At 43.0% G+C, this 21,258-nt stretch overlaps 1 protein-coding gene across 1 annotated transcript in view; it reads right to left on the bottom strand.

Moving 5' to 3' along the window:
- The window catches only part of dnah3 (dynein axonemal heavy chain 3), a 147,174-nt gene that overhangs the window by 26,634 nt on the left and 99,282 nt on the right, over positions 1–21,258 (bottom strand). The window contains exons 32-39 of the mRNA XM_080206991.1: positions 18,334–18,513; positions 15,266–15,389; positions 14,191–14,347; positions 11,362–11,505; positions 8,231–8,897; positions 6,033–6,198; positions 4,795–5,011; positions 1,985–2,167 (exon numbers count right to left, since the gene is read on the bottom strand). Coding sequence (XP_080063117.1) covers positions 1,985–2,167; positions 4,795–5,011; positions 6,033–6,198; positions 8,231–8,897; positions 11,362–11,505; positions 14,191–14,347; positions 15,266–15,389; positions 18,334–18,513 — 1,838 coding nt within the window. The remainder of the gene's footprint in view (positions 1–1,984; positions 2,168–4,794; positions 5,012–6,032; positions 6,199–8,230; positions 8,898–11,361; positions 11,506–14,190; positions 14,348–15,265; positions 15,390–18,333; positions 18,514–21,258) is intronic.

Below are 21,258 nucleotides of genomic sequence, written 5' to 3'. Positions count from 1 at the left end.
GTGAACAATATCTTGCTATGTGTTAAATGTGTGAAATGCCCTGTGCTTCAGAGAAAAAGACAAGCTCCATTACAATCCCTACAGTGCAGAAGGAGGCCATTCAGCCCATTGAGTCTGCAACGAATACAATCCCACCCAGGCCCTATTCCCATAATAATATGCATTCACCCTAACTGGTCCCCTTGACACTAAGGGACAATTTATCATGGCCAATCCACCTAACCTACAGGTCTTTGGACTGTGGGAGGAAACAGGATCACCCAGGGGCTCAGGGAGAATGTGCAAACTCCACACAGACAGTGACCCAAGCCAGGGATCAAACCTGGGTCCCCAGTGCTGTGAGGCAGCAGTGCTAACCACTGTGCCACTGTGCTGCCACAATGAACACAGAAAAATCAGCAAATACTTCTCATCAGCAGTTCATTTCTTAGAACATAATTTCAGTCCCCAATTTGCTTCCTACATCTCTATAACGTGTTAATCCCGTTCAATTAAGTCTGCAAAATGCTTAGTATCACTATACAAAGTAAAATAATCAATGATTCCTTAATTTAAGCATTATTTACCATTTTGTTTTAATAACTGATGATGGCAAGTGTGAGGTGGTCCACTTTGGCAGGAATAATGGTAGGAAGGACTATTACTTACGTGGCGAAAAACTGCAGCAGGCGACGGTGCAGAGGGACCTCGGGGTCCTTGTGCATGAGTCGCAAAAACCCAGCTTGCAGGTGCAGCAGGTGGTCAGGAAGGCGAATGGGATGCTGGCCTTCATAGCGAGGGGGATTGAATATAAAAGTAGGGAGGTCTTGCTGCAGCTGTATAGGGCATTGGTGAGGCCGCAGCTGGAGTACTGTGTGCAGTTTTGGGCGCCGCACCTGCGCAAAGATGTTTTGGCCTTGGAGGAAGTGCAGAGGAGGTTTACTAGGCTGATACCGGAGTTGAGGGGATTGAGCTATGAGGAGAGGCTGAATAAACTAGGCTTGTACTCGTTAGAGTTTAGAAGAATGAGGGGAGATCTCATTGAGATGTATAAGATGATGAATGGGATGGATAGGATAGAGGTGGAGAGACTCTTCCCGCTCAAAAAAGACAGTAGGACTAGGGGGCACAGCCTCAAGATAAAGGGGCCGCGGTTTAGAACGGAGTTGAGGAGGAACTTCTTCACTCAAAGGGTGGTGAATCTCTGGAATTCTCTGCCCGTTGAAGTGGTGGAGGCTGCCTCGCTAAATATTTTTAAGACGCGGGTTGATGGGTTTTTGATAAGAGAGGGGATTAAGGGTTATGGGGAGAGGGCGGGAAAGTGGAACTGAGCCACGACAGATCAGCCATGATCTTATTGAATGGCGGGGCAGGCTCGAAGGGCTAGATGGCCTACTCCTGCTCCTATTTCTTATGTTCTTAAGTTAGCTGCTTACCCATTAATTTATCTTTAGGTCTAATGGGCACTCCTTACTGGAGGCGTTGGTCTAGTGGTATTATTGTAGACTTATTAACGCCAAAATTCAGCTAACATTCTGAGGACCCAGGTTTGAATCCCACCACAGCAGATGGTGGGATATGAATTCAACAAAACATCCGGAATTAAGAATCTACTGATGACCCATTGTTGATTGTCAGAAAAAACCCATCTGGTTCACTAATGTCCCTTGAGGGAAGGAAATCTGCTGTCCTTACCTGGTCTGGCCTACATGTGACTCCAGGACCACAGCAATGTGGTTGACTCTCAATTGAAATTAGGGATGGACAATAAATGCTGGCGACGCCCATGTCCCACGAATGAATTTAAAAAAAAATTGACAATCCCATTTAATGTCGTGAGCTAAACCACAAATTTAAGTGACATGTCACAGAAACCATTTGCATTTAATGACATTTTTCATGACTACAGCAACATCCTAAAAGGTAACTTGGAAAATCCCAGTTAAGATCAGCCTTGTGTGAAGATTAGTATTGGTTAATAACAGGAAGGCTGGCTGTGTCACACCTTAATTTCCTGTGCGGCAGCAGCAGCCTCGTTTGCCACTGCTTCATCTGCTGCGACCAACTCCCTTGCGGCATCAACTTCAACTGTCTCCTCTTCAATTTTTATCATCATCTTGTCAGTCTCGGCGGAAGTCTTGATCAACTCTGGCTGCAGGTCTGTCAATTCCTTTTGCATCACAGACACCTAATGGCGGGTCACAATTCTCTCTGCATTACTGATTTCTAATAGAAAGTGACAACTAGAAATAACTATGTTAAATGTTCACAAGGTCATATACAATTGTATATGAAACATTATGCAGTACATTGACCCAGTATGATGGGGAAATAATTAACCAGTCCTTTCTTAAAGGTGACGTTTTGAGTCCATATGACCCTTTGTCAAAGCTTTGTCAGCGGGTCAGCTGGACTTGAAACATCAGCTGTTTTCTCGCCTTATAGAGGCTTCCAGACCTGCTGAGATTTTCCAGCATTCTCTCTTTTGATTTCAGATTCCAGCATCTGCAGTAATTTGCTTTCATCCCTTCTTAACGGTAATTTCAAGGTAAAGTCGCCATAGGCTGCTCTCCTCTTTTGGAGGGGGAGAGCTGACAGGTGAGGATTTAACCTGAGGATCACCACACCTCAGGCAAGGGACAAGGTTCAGAAGGAGTGGCCTTCATGAATAACCTCAGCCGGTATGGGAATTGAACCCACTCTGTTGGCGTTGCTTCGCATTACAAGCCAGCTGTCCAGCTAACTGACCTAAACCAACACCCCCATTGGGCAGTCGGTGGTCCCTGGATAAATAATTGAGAGACCCAGGTTCAAATTCCACCCCAGTCGATTGTGAAATTTGAATTCAATTAAAATCTGGAATTAAGAATTCTGAGGGTTATAAAATGCAGGAGACCCAAGGTTTCTTGACCGGAATTAAAATAATTAACTTTTGCCTTCACCACAGAGGTACCAAATTTGCTGGACAGAATTCTCCGACATTGCCCGCAGCTGGGATTCTCCAGTCCCGCTGCATTAGATGAAGATTTGGCTGAGCACAAAATTCTCTGTTCTTGCTGGCAGCAGGTACAAGACTGAATAATTCCAGCCACAGAGCATATTTCAAAAACCACCCATTTTAGTTTTTATTGATTTAGAAATGAACCAGGTAGTCTATTTACATAAAAATAGGAAATGCTGGAAAAACTCAGCAAGTCTGGCAGCACCTGTGGAGAGAGAGACAGAGTTAGCAGGTGGAAGTATCCAGACCCCAGGGGCTTTGGTCCCCACTGCTGAGGCAGCTCCCATCAGCTGCTGGCAGGATCCCCTGGTCCCACCAAAGTCAATGGCGGTTTACATTCTTTAACGGTGCTGCCATTAGTGAACCCAGCTTGACTTCGAAGGGACCAGGAAGTGCTGGAGAACCTCCCCCCCGTAACTAACGTTTCAAGTCCAATATGACTCTTCAGCTCCAAGGATGAATCAAATTGGATTCAAAACATTAACTCTTGTTTCTCTCTCCACAGGCACTGCCAGATCTGCTGAGTATTTCCAGCATTTTGCATTTCCACTGTTTGCAGTATTTTGCTTTTGTTTTAATCTATTCACATCTTTTCCCCATTATACCTTTTTAGCTTCCCTCTGTGCTTTCTCTAACCAGCTTGTTTCTCCACAGTTTTATTAAGTCCTTTTTCTGTCCATTTTAACCTCTATATATGTAATCAAACTCTGCTTTGGTTGTTTTGTCTGGACCCCTAATAAGAATATGCTGACTCCGTACCCAAGCCTTTAAGGCTGCCCAAATAGTGCTTTGCCTAACAAATTTGATTTGACTCTACCTGGGCCAGGTTCCTTTTCAACTCACTGAAGTTAGACCTCCTCTTGATAGGCATTTTTATGCTTTATCGCTATGAAGGCCAACATTTGCCTTCTTTACTGCCTGCTGTACTTGCACGCTTACTTTCAGCAACTGATGCACGAGGACTCCAAGGTCTCGCTGAATAGCCACCTCTCTCAATTTACACCCATTCAAGTAATACTCTGTCTTTCTATTATTGCTACCAAAGTGGATAACTTCACATTTATCCACATTATACTGCATCTGCTATGCACACGCCCACACACTTGGTCTGTCCAAATTGTGCTGAAGCGTCTCTGCATCCTCCTCACAGCTCACCCTCCCACCCAACTTTGTATCATTTGTAAATTTGGAGATAATACATTCAGTCCCCTCTTCCAAATCCTTAATACATACTATATAATGCTAGTAATCTAGCGTTGACCTTTCTTCATTGTTAGGCTGGCAACACAATGTTCATGTCCAGGAGCGGCACTGTCACTAACCCAGTCCATATTAGGATAATTGATTATCACTAGTTCTCATATTTTTCTGCAATTTGCCTAAAAGTTGTTCCACTATTTCTTTCACAATATGTAGCACCATCCAAACACCCAACAGCTCCCCAACTGTTCTTTATTCTAACCAAATAAACTTTTGTTGTTGACCCCCTCAACAATCTCATTCCTCACCAGTGCTGCAAATGGCATTTTTTTTTATCAATACTGACATCCCCTTATTTCCTTATTAACCAGGTCCGATGCCGCACTAGAATTATACATCTCTGCTAAACCTAGATTCCTTAATTACACTCCTTTTTTGCATCACTGTAAAGTACATCCTACATGTGCCAGGATTAAATTCAGTAATTTCTTTTTCCCTGCATTTTGAATGTTCTCCTCAAGTCCTTGTCTATAGAAAATAAAATCAGTTACTTCAAGCGACACTGGCAAAATAATCAGAAATGGAACGAGAGACTGCATCGGGTGTAAACTCACCTGTGAAGATGCAAATTCTAATTTCTCTAGACCAACAAGGTAACGATTTCTCATCAGATCAACTTCCTGCCTCTTTTTATTAAGCAGAACTTTGAAGGTCAGGATTAATTCCAGGTAGGAAGTGGGTGTCACATAATTATATCTCCTCAACGTTGAGAAATATTTAGTCGAAAGGTTTCTTGCACTCTCTTGGAAATACTTGCATAGTGCAACAACTCTGCAAAAAACATTGGCATCTTCAAGATTCATGTTTACAGTGTATTTTTCTCTGTTTCACATCACATGTACTTACAAATGATATTTTATGCACAGATTTATAAATTGATTATTATATTACCATATGGTTGATCAATCACAATTTTAAAAATGTTTCTAAAGTAGCCTTTACATTTCTTTCTGACGGAATGGCACACTTTTAAAAAAGCTACAAATGTTCACGCAACAGAAAATTGTGCAAGAACTTCATGAAATAGGTTTATTCTGGAAACTGTGGGTTGAACTATGGCAAAAGTATGGAGCATTATATATTAACTCAGCAGAAATTTAACTTCCGAAATCAAGTGAAACACTTTAAGGCAGGGAATTCAATTTCTTTGCACATAAACTAACTTAGAACATGTGTGAAAAATGCCATTGGTTGTAGAGATATCTGTGTGACTGCACAATGACATCCACACTGCAGTTTTCCCCAAATGCCATGAGTTCTTTTTAAAAGCTAAAAAACTTGCTATAACTTTTGCAAGCAGACCTTCATAATCAACCATGCAATACTTCCACCTATATTGGTGCAGATGCCGGCATTGGACTGGGGTGGGCACAGTAAGAAGTCTCACAACGCCAGGTTAAAGTCCAACAGGTTTATTTGGAATCATAAGCTTTCGTTAGAAAGCTCGTGATTCCAAATAAACCCCCTGTTGGACTTTAACCTGGCATTGTGAGACTTCTTACTGCGTCCATTTATATTGTAACTTATTTCTGTGTTATCCTGTCAGTCTTAATTGAGAATATGATGCAGAACATGCCATAGGTGGCCATTACAAAACCACTATCTCTTCATTGACCTCATACTTTTTTTGTTTGCTTTCCACCATCAATGAATTTTCAGTATAAATTGTCAGCTGTGCATTGTGCAGCATTCGCTATGACTTGGTACAAAGGCTACATGGATGGACAAATCAAAATGCTGCTGTATAGAAATGTGTTGCTGCAATGAAATTAAATGTCACCTGCTGACTTACTCTTTCCTGACTTCATACTCCAATTCTACATCTTCCAAGAATTTGTGTGCCACCATTTCTAAAGCGTCACTCGGCCAAACTTTGAACCAATCAATGGTACAGCAATTTATAAGTGATGGGAACATTCGCAGACGATTCCGAAAGGCATCTCCAATTGGACTCATGACTGCAAAAAGAAATTTACCCATAAAGCATTTCAGGAAAAGCACGGCAAGAACAAGAATATGATGCACTGAGATATCTTGGTTGGAATTCTTTGATCTCATTCGCCCCACCAGCAAGTGCGGAGAATTTGGCGCTCAGCCAAAACTTCATTCACTACAGCAGGACCGGAGAATCCCAGCCACGGGTAAGGTTGCAGAATTCCAGGCCTTATGGTGTGAAAATAACTTATTTTGAATCTGAATACTGATTTCCCCACATTGTTAAATCCATAGCTGAAATGTAAGAGGTTTATTCTGACAGGAAAAGCATCAGTTTTAAACAAGCAGAGTAAGAATACAAAGTAAAGTAAAAGTAAAGTTTATTTCTTAGTCACAAGTAAGGCTTACATTAACACTGTAATGAAGTTACTGTGAAATTCCCCTAGTCGCCACAGTCCAGCGCCTGTTTGGGCCAATGCACCTAACCAGCACGTCTTTCAGAATGTGGGAGGAAACTGGGGTACTCAGTGGAAACCCACACAGACACGGGGAGAATGTGCAAACTCCACGCAGACAGAATGTTCAGAACAGATACAGAGAGGAAATTCAATACACTGGGGGGACTAATTTTCCCATCCCACCAGCCACAGGAATCGTAGCGGGCGGGGAGACGGACCAAGCAACAATCTGTTGACCTCGGGTGGGATTTTCTGGTCTCTGGGTGAGCGCAGCTGCAAAATTCCCCCATCAACTCTGTTTTGCTCTCCATAGATGCTACCAGAGCTGCTGAATGTTTCCTGCAGTTTCTGTTTTTATGAAGGATTTTCCACTCATTCATCAGATAGTTGAATTAAATCGATTCATTTAAGTAATGATCCTTGGTCAAATTAGATAATACAATGAAATCCAACGGTACATTTTAATTGTATGGTGCTTTATCGCCATTGGTCCTTAGGTTTGTGGAAGACTGCTTGTCTTTAACAAAAGGAAGAGTGAAATAGGCTGCTGCCAATTATTGGAATGAGTGAGCTGCTCATTCCAATAAACAGCTCCTGCCAAATTACCTTCGGTTGATCTGAACAAGATTTAAATTGGAACTGGATCCACTCTTGTGATACTAGCAGTTTTAATTTGGATTCAATTGAAGCTATCAATGTAACCACATTGTATATCATAACTGAAGTAACATTTAGAACACTCCAAACTGAGAGACATATTGATGGATAGATAGAAAGATTACACATATTTAGCACTTTTGAGGTCGCACAGTGGTTAGCACTGCTGCCTCACAGCACCTGCGACCCGGGTTCAATTCCAGCCTTGGTGACTGTGGAGTTTGCATGTTCTCCCTGTGTCTGTGTGGGTTTCCTCCAGGTGCTCCGGTTCCCCCCCACCCCCACAGACCCAAGATGTGTAGGTTAGGTGAATTAGCCATGATCACTGCGCAGGGCTACAAGTCTCACAACACCAGGCTGAAGTTCAACCAACTTTCAGAAGCTTGTGAGTTTACTATCAAATAAACTGGTTGGACTTTAACCTGGTGTTGTGAGACTTCTTACTGTGTTTACCCCAGTCCAACGCCGGCATCTCCACATCAGGGTTACAAGGTCAGGGCAGGGCATTGGGTCTGGGAAGGGTGCTCTTTTGGAGGGTCTGTGCAGACTCAATGGGTCAAGTCTTCTGCACTGTAGGGATGCTATTAGTTCTTGTTTTATTTATTAGTCACAAGTAGGCTTACATTCACACTGCAATGAAGTTACTGTGAAAATCCCCTCGTAACCACACTCTGGTGCCTGTTCGGGTATTCTGAGGGAGAATTTAGCATGGCCAATTCACCTAACTTGCACATCTTTTGGACTGTGGAAGGAAACCGGAACACCCGGAGAAAACCCACGCAGACACAGGGAGAATGTGCAAACTCCACACAGACAGTGATCCAGGTGGGAATCAAACCTGTGTCCCTGGCACTGTGAGGCAGCAATGCTAACCACTGTGCCACCCGTGCCGCCCAGTGAAGTGTAGTCACTGTAGGGATGTAAGAATATGAGATCTTACCTAATACAACGTGCAGGTTAGCTTTTACTTTTTCAATAAAGTAATTATACAATGAAAGTGGAGTGGCTTCGATTCTCTTCCCATCCGTCCGAGCCACACTTTGCATCTTCTCAAGGAGTTCAGCTTTCTCGTCTGCTGGGAAGATATTAGGTACATCTCCTGTGTTCAACAACATGTTGATGTCTTCCACAAATGACTCATCTTTAATTTGGCTGTCACTGAACATAAAGACAGTCTGTTTGCCATCAACTCCAGTCTTGATCATGATCTTTTTAACGTCATCCCTCCATTCAACTTTGCCATAATTCTTTGTAATTTCAATTTGGAAGGGGATAAATTCATTCATGAACGTGGACAGTTTGGTAGCACTCTGTCTGCCACTCCCACCAATACCAACCAGGAGCAAGTGGCCATTGTCCTGCTTTAGTACTCTGCATATTCTGGAGATGTGTTCTATAGCAAAGCGGAACATAACCAGGGACATTGGAGCCTTACTGACATTGTTGTACTCTGACAGGTAGTACTCCATGATTGATGTAAGTTGTTTTAAGTCTATAATCTCATCATAAGCCTTTATACTGGCATCTGGCTTTAGATAATCTCCAAAAAACAGACTGCGGATATTGTCATCAGTAACTTTTCCCGATGGAGTTAAATGGCTCAAAACCTAAAGGGTATGGATGGAAACAGATTGCATTAGGGTTGTGTGTTTTTCATTTGGATTATTTTCACAGTACACTCATAAAACAAAGGTGCCAGGGCAAGGCTTTAAGGAGATGTATGAGGCAAGTTATTTACACAGAGGGTGGTGGGTTCCTGGAACTCGCTGCTGGGGGAGGTAGTGGAAGCCGATACAATAATGACTTTTAAGGAGCATATGAACAAATACATGAATGGGATGGGAATAGAGGGATATGTCCCTGGAAGGATAGGGGTTTTTAGTTCAGATGGGCAGCATGGTCGGTGCAGGCTTGGAGGACCGAAGGGCCTGCTGTAATTTTCTTTGTTCTTTGTTCAAAGAGAAAAGAAAACAATCAAACCAAACAATTGCTCTGAAACTGGACTGCTTTCTAGGCCTTTTTAAAGGGCTTTGAGGGATTAACCACATTGTTGTTCTGCCACTTAATACAATCATGGTTCACCCGACACTCCAATATCTTTTACACCCACTATCCCTAATAGGAACCTAGGCTGGAATTCTTCCCAAAAAAATTCTAAATGTTGAATTCACGTGAAAACTGGAGTAATTCACATAGCTTTTTCAGTGTGAGTTCAGGGAAGAATCTCCCACTCTTTGTGCACTGCAGAGGCCGCCAGCATGAATATCATTATAAAGCTCTGGGCAGGCTTATTCCTGCTGGAGAGGCCAGCAGCATAGTGCTGAGTGGGCCACTGCGCATGTGACAATCTGTCAGCGCCGATATGTGCAGTGGCCCCGCACTGCCGGACTCCTGATTGCTAGCCAGCTTGATCACTGGCCAGACGCTTGACCCCACCGTATTTTCAGCTCTCTGAACCCCCCCCATGGCCTGATCGTGGGCCCCTGACCATTCCCAGGCCAGCCCTGAACCCCCCCTCCCCGCCTGTCCCGATCTCCAGCCCTCACCCTCCCCTGACAATTATCCCCCCCATGTGGCACCCACCCCCCAGCAGGTTGACCCCTCCCACCCCTCATCGCTGGCCACCCTCCCTCCCCCACCGATCCTGTCAGCAGAGTGGAACGGGACTCCCCCACCACCACCGATTACCACGAGTCCCGCTCCATCAGGCCCCATCCCCATTAGGTCCCACTCCCTTGGCCCTGCCCCTTGTCCGATGGATAATGCCAAGGTGCCCCCTGGGCATTTTCATTATACCACTTGGGCAGTGCCAGGGCGCTCAGGCTGGCAGTGCCAATGCCCAGAGGCTATCCATCCTCCCTGCTGCCCAACTCTCTGGGGGTCCCAATTACCCCCCCCCCTCACTCCAGCAGGGTCAGGTTCCCCGAACGTGGGGAGTTAACTGTAAATCCCGCTGGAGTGCACTAGGGAGGAGTGCGGGGGGAGGTGGGGGGGGTGCGGGGGGAGGTGGAGTTGCCAGCAGGCCCAGAGATTTCAATCCTGGGCCCACTGATCAGATTTAAATGAAATTCAAATGAATATGTAAATATTCTCATTGATTTCCAGTGCGGACTTGATGCCGCCGGAAATCCGGTGCTGGGGGACGCTATCATGGTGGGAACACATGCGTGAATCTTGCAATCAGCCGACAAGAATCTCCTGGTCCGCTGCGCTAACAAATGAGTGCGGTGGGATTGGAGAATGGCGGCCCTACCTTACATTGAAGGCTAAACTTTAAATAATAACACAATGAATAATATACTGGTTAAATGAGTTTGTGTCACAATTGTTGGGTAACTTTGGGGAAATTGGCTACAACCAGGGCAGCATCCTTCTCTCTCAGTGCCAGTTTATGTTTCATTGTTCTATGGATCACCCTGGCATGGCAGAAAGACTTGTGCACTCCCACAATTCCTCCAGCAATGCCATTGGGAGCTCTTTGTTCTTCATGGGGCCACCAATGATGGCAAAGTTGGAGTGAGCTGCTAAGCAAAGTGCGATCCAAATGTCCTTGACAGCAGAACAGATTTAAAGATTTAGTTGATGAGATTAGGGGGTAAGGAACGAGCAGAGATTTGTGGTGAAGTTCTCATTCCTGCTCTTTGTTTTAGTTTCCCCAAGTAGAATCATAGAATCCCTACAGTGCAGAAGGAGGCTATTCAGCTCATCAAGTCTGCACTAACTCTGACAGAGGCCCTCTTCTCCTACCCTATCCTTGGAACCCCACACATTTACCATGGCTAATCCATCTAACCTACGCATCCTTGGACACCAACGGGTAACTTAACATGGCCAATCCACCAAACCTGCACATTTTTGGAGTGTGAGAGGAAACCAGATGTCCCAGAGGAAACCCACATAGACACGGGGAGAACATGCAAACTCTGCACAGTCACCCAAGGTGGAATTGAACCTGGGTCCCTGGCGCTGTGAGGCAGCCATGCTAACCACTGTGCCACTGTGCCACCCCAGTAATACCAGTGCAATTTTCAACATCTAGGAAACAAAATCATAAGAAGCATTTGCAGTTACCTTATCGACAGATTGTTTGAAGAAATTTGATGTGGTTTCTTTAATTATCTTGAAGAATGTCCGCCTATCATCATCTGCTATCAACCTGTCATAAAACACCCTGTAAACTTCATGAATCCAGAGACGAATCAGTTTTTCTCCCTCCTGGAAAAGGAAATTATTCACAGCATTTAATTAAAACAGTTCATTAGATCCATATTATAGGAGGGATGTGCGAGCACTGTAAAGGGTGCAGATGAGATTTACCAGGATGTTACCTGAGCTGGAGAGATTTGGTTATGAAGAGACACTGGATAGACTGGGGTTGTTTCCCTTGGAGCTGGGGTGGGAGGGGGACATTGATTGAGTAGACAGGAAGAAACTTTTCTCCTTAGCAGAGGAATCAATGACCAGGAGGCATAGATATAAGGTAAGGAACAGGAGGGGATGTGAGGAAGATCTTTTTCACCCAGAGGATGGTGGGAGTCTGGCATTCACTACCTAAAAAAGTGGTGGACACAGAGACCCTCATGACATTTAGGTAGTATTTAGATGTGTATTTGCAATGCCAAGGCACACAAGGCTATGGGCCAAGTGCTGGGAAATGGGATTAGAATAGTTAGGTGGTTTGTTTTTGATTGACACAGATGGGATGGACTGAAGGGCCTTTTTCTATGCTGTGTACGTCTATGATTCTAAGAATTGTTCAGAGTAAAAGCTTCAGTATTGAAAAACAAGATAAGTGCTGCTGTAAGAGTAGCTAACATGTTGTGTATCACACAGCTTTCATGCTTGAAGGACTCCAATCTTTGCAGACTAAATGCTTGCTAAAGGACTCTTTATAAAGCACAGAAACTAATATTGCCTCAAAGCAGGCTTGCTGTTATGGCATCTGATATGAAGTTCACATGACACAGGATCCACTGCATGCTATTCCATACGGCTTCCCCTCTGAGTCACAAGATTCCTGGTTCATGTAGTACAGGAATAAAGGCTGATGCTCCAGTACAGTACTCAGGGAATACAGCTGCGGTGTCCAAAGTGCCAGTTTTCGCACAAGACATTAAACCTGCCTCGAACCATCTGCCAACAGAGTGAATGTAAAAGATCTCATTCCTTCCTCAATCAACATCACAAAAACATATTATTTGGTCATTATCAAAGATATGTTTGTGGGAGACATCCACCCAGTGGTCGTGAAAAGAGTTATATAAATGTTATACATATATATTAAATAAAGCCCTTGCTGCATATACTTACATAAAAAAGCTTATCTGAAGCTGTGCCAAGTAGTAGGCCTACTCTACAAAAAAATCAACCTTGACACTTTCTGACTGCAGTCTACACATTGTCCAAACAAGTACATTTTATTTGAGAACAGGTTGGGACCCTCCATTTTGTTTCAAAGAACTTTAATTTATTCTACCTAGGTAGAAACTTCAGCATGTGGCACAATACTTTTGTGAGGATTTTTAAAATATTGTGGGGGAGAAATGGTAAACAAGGCTGTGTGTGTATAGATGGGTTAATTAAGTTGGGGACAAAGGTTTATTGAGGCAACTTGTCTTGGAGAGTTGGGAGATAAAAGGTGCTAAATACATGCATTTGTAATAAGAAGCCATGGTGAAGTAGATTTATAAATAAACAAGTTAGGCTCAGAAATGTGCATTCGGAGATACGTAGGGACTTGGTTCTCAGCTGTTAAATTTCAAAGGATGGTAAGGGATTTTTACAATTTATAAAGATTTTATAAGTAAACAAGGGAAGTGTATTACATTTTATTTGACCAAAAGGGGGAGGCATTGGAAAAACATGAAATATTTTATATTTTAGAAAAGTTGAGTTCAATGAGGTGCTGAGGACAATAGGATTGGAGATAAAAGAAAAAATGATATTTAAGGAAAGATGTTGAGCTGAGTTCTGATGAGGGAAGGTGGGGAATCTGTAGCAACGATCCAGAAACCAGGGAAGTCTTTGTTTCAGAACACATTCTCGCTTCTGAATTTTCTTGGATTTCCACAACAGAGTGGAAGTGAGTGAAAAGTGCTGTAGTGTAGCTTTACTAAAGTGACAGCAGTTTTGCCTTGGGTAATATTACTGGAATTTTAGAGAGAAAGAACTATAAGGGTGTGTTGCCAAGAAGATGATTACTTGTGTGTTCTGACCAAGTAGGTTTTATCAGGGCAATTTCATAAGGCTATTTTAACTGTGTAACTTTAACCTTGAGTGCATAAGTTTTATTTTCTTCTTGTTATTCAATCCTTTAATTTTTAAAACCCTAAAAATGTTACTGGAATTCTATGCTTCTGGGATCTGTAGGTTTTTCTTCATATTTAGAATACAAAAAGAGGTTATGGTTAGTAAGACAGATTTCCCGCTGGGATTTGGCCTGATAAGCAAAAAAAAATCTGTTATGGTCGTATTACCTTTTATGTCACTTCAACCTATAATTAAATAATCCTGCCTCTCAAATATGGTACTGCTCTCTTTTGATTAAGGTATTTTTAGAACTGGCATGATGGGCCAAAGGATCTCTTTCTGTGTTGTAAACTCTATGGGGGCATTTTCCCATATTGCCCACCACGGGAATCATAGCATGTGGGGGGAGGGCAAACCATGGAAAAGTCTGTTGACACAGATGGGATTTTACGATTTCGGGTTGATCGAGGCTGTAAAATCCCACCCTGTGACTCTATGACATTTTTAATTGTAATTCTGTAGGAGGCTGGTGTATTTTTGTAAACTGCACAGTTTTCTTTTACTTTACGTAATAATGACTTGCCCCAAATCCAGTTCAAGTTTTACAATGTGCTTGGCATTCAAAGACTGTAGAAAAGTTTCATCACCCACCTTCAGATGAGTGCTTGGACACAACAGCACTCCTTTCATCACTCGAGAGAAATCTCGCAGGTTGAATACATAATGAGATTTGGAAGGAGTGGGAAGAAAATTATCCATTGCAGCTTTATACACTGCCATGGTAGCTTGTACCATCATCTTGCCCATTCTAAAATATAGGAGAATTCAACTTTAAACTAATGCTACCAGTCAACATCAACAAGAACAACAAATATTATACATTTAATGCTTATAATGCCCCAAGGCACTTCACAGGAGTCTTTTAAATAAAATTTGACACCAAGCTATATAAGACAATATCAAGTCAGATGGCCAAAGTCTGGTCAAAGAGGTAGGTTTTTAACAAGTGTCTTAAAGAAGGAAAAGGGAGTTGGACTGCAGCAATTCAAGAAGGAAGCTCACCACCACCTTCTCAAGGGCAACTAGGAATGAGTAATAAATGCTGGCCAAGCCAGTGATGCTCATGTCCCATTTGTATAGAAGAAAAGGTGAAGAGGCAGAGAGGTGTAGGGGCCTAGGCAACTGAAAGTACAATCAGCAAAGGTGTAGTGATTAGAAGCAGAGAATCTGAAGAGGCCAGGATTAGAGGAATGTGGTTACCTCAGAGAGCTGTGGAACTGGAGGAACTCACAGAGATTACAGAAAGGCAAGTTCAAGGAGAGATTGGAAAACAAGGTGAGAATCAAGACTTTGCTTGACCAGGAATGGGTCAAATGCAGGGGTGATAGGGGAATGGAACTTAGTGAGAGTTAAGGCACGGGATGCAGAGTTTGAAATAGCGCACATTTATGGAGGGTGGAAGGTGAGAAATAGCCAGGAATGTGTTGGGATAGCCTAAAGTCAATCAAGGCATAAATGAGAGCTTCAACAACAGACGAGCAGAGGCAGGAACGAAGTCAATACTTAGCTGACGGAATTGCCACTTATCCAACATGGGATTTCAGTCTGACGACACAGGAACACTGGAGTGACTGACAGGGATCTAAAGAGTTGAGTGTCATCAGCTCACATGCAAAAGCTGAAGACCCCATTCCATTTTGCTTCATTGAACGCTCTTGATTCTTACCGTAGAAAGATGTTTTCAAATCCTTTTCCAAAATGCCAATCCGAAATGGAAGTAAAAATCTTCATCATGGTATCATCATCAAATGAATCAATGGAGATGATATTCAGATGGCGAGTAAATCGCCCTGTCAGGTACAGCAGAAGAGAGTGACTTCAAAATGTCCGGAGAAATTGGCGGACAACAAGCTGAATTTTATAGTTCCTAATTTGGAAATACTGCTTTGAGTTGTAATTTATATCAACATGGTCTTTTAATTGGTAGGAAACTCAATATCTATAAATCTAATGTCAAAGTCCACCATTGATATTGTACACCTATTATTTTTCAGTACCCCAATCACATTTTTACTTCTATTTTCTCATGGAAAGTATCAACATACATAGTTAACACTTGCTGCCTCAGAGCGCCAGGGATCCAAGTTCATTCCAGCCTCGGGTGACTGTCCGTGTGGAGTTTGCACATTCTCCCCATGTCTGTGTAGGTTACCTCTGAATGCTCCAGTTTCCTCCCACAGTCTAAAGGTGCGCTGAACAGTGGATTGGTTCGGCTAAATTGACCTTGTGTCCAAGGTGTGTAGGTTAGGGGCATTAGTGGGGTAAATATGTGGAGTTATGCGGGTGCGGTGGGGAGTTGGACCTGGGTGAGATGCTATGTCGAGAGACAGTGCAGATTCAATGGGCCAAATGGCACTGTAGGGATTCTATGATACATGGGGAGATGGAGGTGTAATGGAATAGTAATTCGAGGCTCAGGGTAATGCTCTGGGGACCCATGTTCTAGTCTCACCATGGCAGATGGTGGAATTAAATTCAATAAAAATCTGGAATTAAAAAAAAGGTCAAATCTAATCATTGTTGATTGGTGTAAAAACCCATTTGGTTCACTATTCCTTTAGGGAAGGATACATGCCATCCTTACTCGACATGTGAGCCAGACGCACTGTGGTCGATTCTTAATTGCTCTCTGAATTGGGACAATAGGGACGGGTAACAAATGCTAGTCCTTCCAGCAACGCCAACAGAATAAAGAATTTTTTTTAAAAATGGGAATTATTTTAAAATGGACTGTTAAGTTAAAATTTGCATCAAAGGGGGTAAATTCGAAGCACAGTGGATCTGACAGATGTGTACTGAATGCAGGCATGGCCTCTGAAACATTCATTCAAGGACAGACTCACTCATTGTCATTGCAGCAATCATAGAAATTTAAGACAAGTGCGTTGCACTCCGAGAGAGGCAGAGAAGGTTAGGGTTAGGGTTAGGGTTAATCTGAAAGCTGACTCTGGAGTGTTATACCATTAACTTAGTTGAATTATGACTATGCCTCTGTCATGTCACCTTTAGTGATGCTTACATTTTACAGTTCCATTTAAACTTTCTCCATCTAATATTAGCTCAGTCCACATTTAGAAAGATTGAAGAAACTTCTATGAAAGACACAGGGCAGAATTTCATAATAAGCCTATCAGCAGGCAATACAGAGCAACACTGGGCTCTGACTGATTCAATCATAGAATCTGTACAGGACAGGAGGCCATTCAGCCCATCGAGTCTGCACCAACCACAATCCCATCCAGGCCCTATCCCCCAATCCACATATCTACACTGCTAATCCCCCTAAGGTGATTTAACATGGCCAAGCGGTCTAACCCACACATCTTTGGACTGTAGGAGGAAACAGGAGCACCGGAGGAAACCCACACAGGCATGGGGAGAACTCTGTGAGGTTAACCACTGTGCAACTGTGCTGCCCTGAGTGCTTAGACCTGGAAACGCTGATCCAAATTCGCCGAGGTGACTTTGATCAGGATAAATATTTTTCCACGGCAATTTTAAATAACAGTTGTATTATTTATGTTGAAACCCTAAAGCAATTGTTTAGACTGGGGCTTTGTATTTTAAAAAAGACAAAATTAGGAAAGTCTGCTGAGGAAAACCTCAGAGTCAACACCAACATCACCTGAATAACAACATGATTAAACAATGGGGAGGTGTGAGGTGATATAAGATTCATAGTCTGATGGTGAAAGTAGAGAGTGGTCTGGTTTGAAATCTTCCGGGAGGTCGTTCTGGCTTTCAATTTGCAAGAGACTAAAGATTACATTGACTTGTAATGCTCAAGTGCATCTTAGTGCAAGGGTGGATAGAAATTGAACAGCATTTTATTGTTCCTCAGCTCTCTGCATTGTATTTCTCGAGGATTAGTGTTTGTGTCACAGAGGAAAGAACCAACCAATTATAAATAATCATGAGGGGGCTCTTTGTGTCAATCTCATTACTTTTAAAGCAAGCTGAGTAAGTGATTGGCTGCCCTGTACTTCAATGTTCTCTGGTGACATACCAGACTAACTCCCGCAATATTATCGCTGTTGATTATGTAATTGTGCTGAAAGGTCAGGAAATATCATGTTAGCAGAGAACCATAGGCTGGGATCACAGTATCATTTTAAACTAGCATTTTCTGTCTAATGAAATGTGACATGTTCAATCAACGTTGATTCTTTTTTAGAAACTTAAAAATAACCTTCATCCAGAGCACATACTGTATTCTCCTTAGATATTCTGGCATAATTTGTTCACACCAGGGGTAAACATTGACTAAACTAAGACCAACAACTATCGTGTATCTGAAAGGCAAATGTCATTGGCGGAGGAGTGTGACATCATGGAGAGAGGTTCTCCAGAAATGAAGATGAGTGCGGGGCCCCACAAAGTGTAAGTCCACCACAGGAAATACCAAGCTTCCTCTAAATAAGGGCACAAATTGTGATTTGGTTCGAAACAACTCAAGTATTTTTCCCTTTGCTACTTGTTAAGTGGTTGTGGCATGTGTGTACAGAACAAATATCCCAATATTAACCATGTATATGTGAATTCAGACAAGAGAATCTACCTGCTCCCAAAATCAACCAGGAGGAAGTTCAGATGCACTTTTACAAATATTATCTCAGTTTGCAAAATGATTCAATCTTGTCAATAAGAAGCCAAGGAAGTAATATTACATTCTGTTTGAAACCAAAACATTTGCCATAATCCTCCAATACAGGATGTGCATTACAACCTTCTTACCTGTTATGTCATTCCTTCCTCCACCAGGAGGCCCCATTGCTGAGAGAAGCAAGATGTCGATAATGGTCAGCTTTGATGTATCTTTCTTATCATACCAGTGACCGTGATCGATCAATTGTCGAAGGAGCTCAATTGGTGGTTGGGCTCCATAGATTTCCTTTGCAGGCATATTGAGATCATCTGGAATCAACACATGAGATACTTGAATGGGAATCTTCTTTTATAAAAGGGCGAAAAAGTGTATTCATGCAGTATCTCCCAGCACATCCCAACACACCTTGCAAAATCCATCGGAGCGAACCAGGATTTAGGACAGCACTATTGACAAAGCAGCATCCCCCAGACTTCCCATAGAAACCCCTATTTACACTCCACTCCTGGAGTGGAAGTTGAACACATACAGTTCTAATTTGCTGGGGGAAAGTTCTGTACCAATTGAGATAAGCTACCAAAATGAATGAGAAAAATAGAGAAAAAGATTGACAAAAATGAATATAGACCCCTTACAGTCTCCAAACAGCAAAATGTGGAATCGTTGTGGGTGGAGATAAGGAACAGTAAGGGGAGGAAGACGCTGGTGGGTGTGGTCTATAGGCCCCCAAATAATAACTTAGAGGTGGGGCGGGCTATAAACAAGCAAATAAATGATGTGTGCAGAAATGGAGCGGTGATAATTATTGGGGATTTCAATCTGCATATTGATTGGTTGACCCAAGTTGGATGCAGTGGGCTTGAGGAAGAGTTCTTGGAATGCTGTCGGGATAGTTTCCTTGAACAGTGTGTGACGGAACCAACGAGGGAGCGAGCTATCTTAGATCTTGTGTTGTGTAATGAGGCAGGAAGAATTAGGGATCTTATTGTGAGGGATCCTCTTAGGACGAGCGATCATAGTATGGTTGAGTTTTTGATGCAGATGGAGGATGAGAAAGTAGGGTCCCAGACCTGTGTCCTCTGTTTGAACAGAGGGGAGTACAGTAGGATGAGAGAGGAATTGGCAAATGTAGATTGGAGGCGCAGATTGGTTGGTAGGACGGCTGAGGAACAGTGGAGGATCTTTAAGGATATCTTTATCAGTGCTCAGCAGAAATATATTCCAATGGTTAAGAAGGAATGTAGGAAAAGGGATAACCAGCCGTGGTTATCGAAGGAAATAAAGGACAGTATTAAATTAAAAGCTGATGCATTCAGAGTGGCTAAAAGTAGTGGGCGCTTAGAAGATTGGGAAAGGTTTAAAAGTCAACAAAGAATGACTAAGAAGTTGATAAAGAAAGGAAGGATAGACTATGAAGCTAAACTAGCACTAAATATAAAAAAGGACAGTAAGAGTTTTTACAAATATATAAAGAGGAGGCTGGCTAGAGCGAATGTTGGACCCTTAGAGGATGAGGGGGGATTTAATGGTGGGAGATGAGGAAATGGTTGAGGCCTTAAGTAAGTTTTTTGCCTCGGTCTTCACGGAGGAGGACGCGAATAGTTTGCTGGATATTAAAGATAGAAGGATGGTAGGAGTTGAGGGCCTGAATGCGATTACTGTCACTAGAGAGGTAGTGCTTGATAGACTAACGGGACTGATGGTGGACAAGTCTCCAGGACCGGGTGGAATGCATCCCACGGTTCTGAAGGAAATGGCAGAGGTGATAGTGGATGCCTTAGTGATTATTTACCAAAATTCGCTGGATTCTGGGGAAGTGCCGGAAGATTGGAAAACGGCTAATGTTACGCCGCTGTTTAAAAAAGGTAGCAGGCAAAAGGCAGGGGATTATAGGCCAGTTAGTTTAATGTCTGTAGTTGAAAAAATGCTTGAATCCGTCATCAAAGAAGAAATAGCGAGGCATCTGGAAAGGAATGGTTTGATAGAGCAGACGCAACACAGATTCATTAAGGGGAAGTAGTGTTTGATGAATTTATTGGATTTCTATGAGGATGTGACTAGTGCGGTAGACAGAGGGAAACCAGTGGATGTAGTGTTTCTCGATTTTCAAAAGGCGTTTGATAAGGTGCCTCACAAAAAGTTGCTTCAGAATGTTAGGGTGCATGGAGTTGGGGGTAAGGTGTTAGCGTGGATAGAGGATTGGTTGTCTAATAGAAGGCAGAGAGTTGGTATCAATGGGTACTATTCTGATTGGCGGTTGGTGACTAGTGAGGTACCACAGGGATCGGTGCTGGGGCCTCAACTATTTACCATTTATATAGATGATCTGGAGGAGGGGGCTGAGTGTAGGGTGACGAAATTTGCTGATGACACAAAGATGAGTGGAAAAGCAAATTGCGCAGAGGGTGTGGAAAGTGCAGCGGGATCTGGATAGGCTGAGTGAGTGGGCGAGGACCTGGCAGATGGAGTACAATGTTAGCAAGTGTGAGGTTATCCACTTTGGCAGAAATAATAGTAGGAGGGATTACTATTTAAAGGGCGAAAAGCTGCAGCATGCTTCGGTGCAGAGGGACCTGGGGGTCCTTGTGCATGAGTCGCAAAAACCCAGTCTGCAGGTGCAGCAGGTGATCAAGCAGGCAAATGGAATGCTGGCCTTTATAGCGAGGGGGATAGAATATAAAAGCAGGGAGGTCTTGCTGCAACTGTACAGGGCACTGGTGAGGCCGCAGCTGGAGTACTGTGTGCAGTTTTGGTCGCCGCACTTGCGCAAGTATATTTTGGCCTTGGAGGGAGTGCAGAGGAGGTTCACTAGGCTGATACCGGAGATGAAGGGGTTGGACTATGAAGAGAGACTAAATAGACTGGGTCTGTACTTGTTGGGGTTTAGAAGGATGAGGGGGGATCTTAGAGAGACGTATAAGATAATGAAGGGGATGGATAGGGTAGAGGTAGAGAGATTCTTCCCACTTAGAAAGGACAGCAGGACTAGGGGGCACAGCCTCAAGATAAGTGGGGGGCAGTTTAGATCGGAGTTGAGGAGGAACTTCTTCACT

The sequence above is a fragment of the Carcharhinus amblyrhynchos genome, chromosome 18 (assembly GCF_965287045.1).
Source record: "Carcharhinus amblyrhynchos chromosome 18, sCarAmb.v2.hapA, whole genome shotgun sequence".
Lineage (NCBI taxonomy): Eukaryota > Metazoa > Chordata > Chondrichthyes > Carcharhiniformes > Carcharhinidae > Carcharhinus > Carcharhinus amblyrhynchos.
Note: the sequence above shows the minus strand (reverse complement) of the source record. Positions and strands in the feature narration are given on the sequence as shown.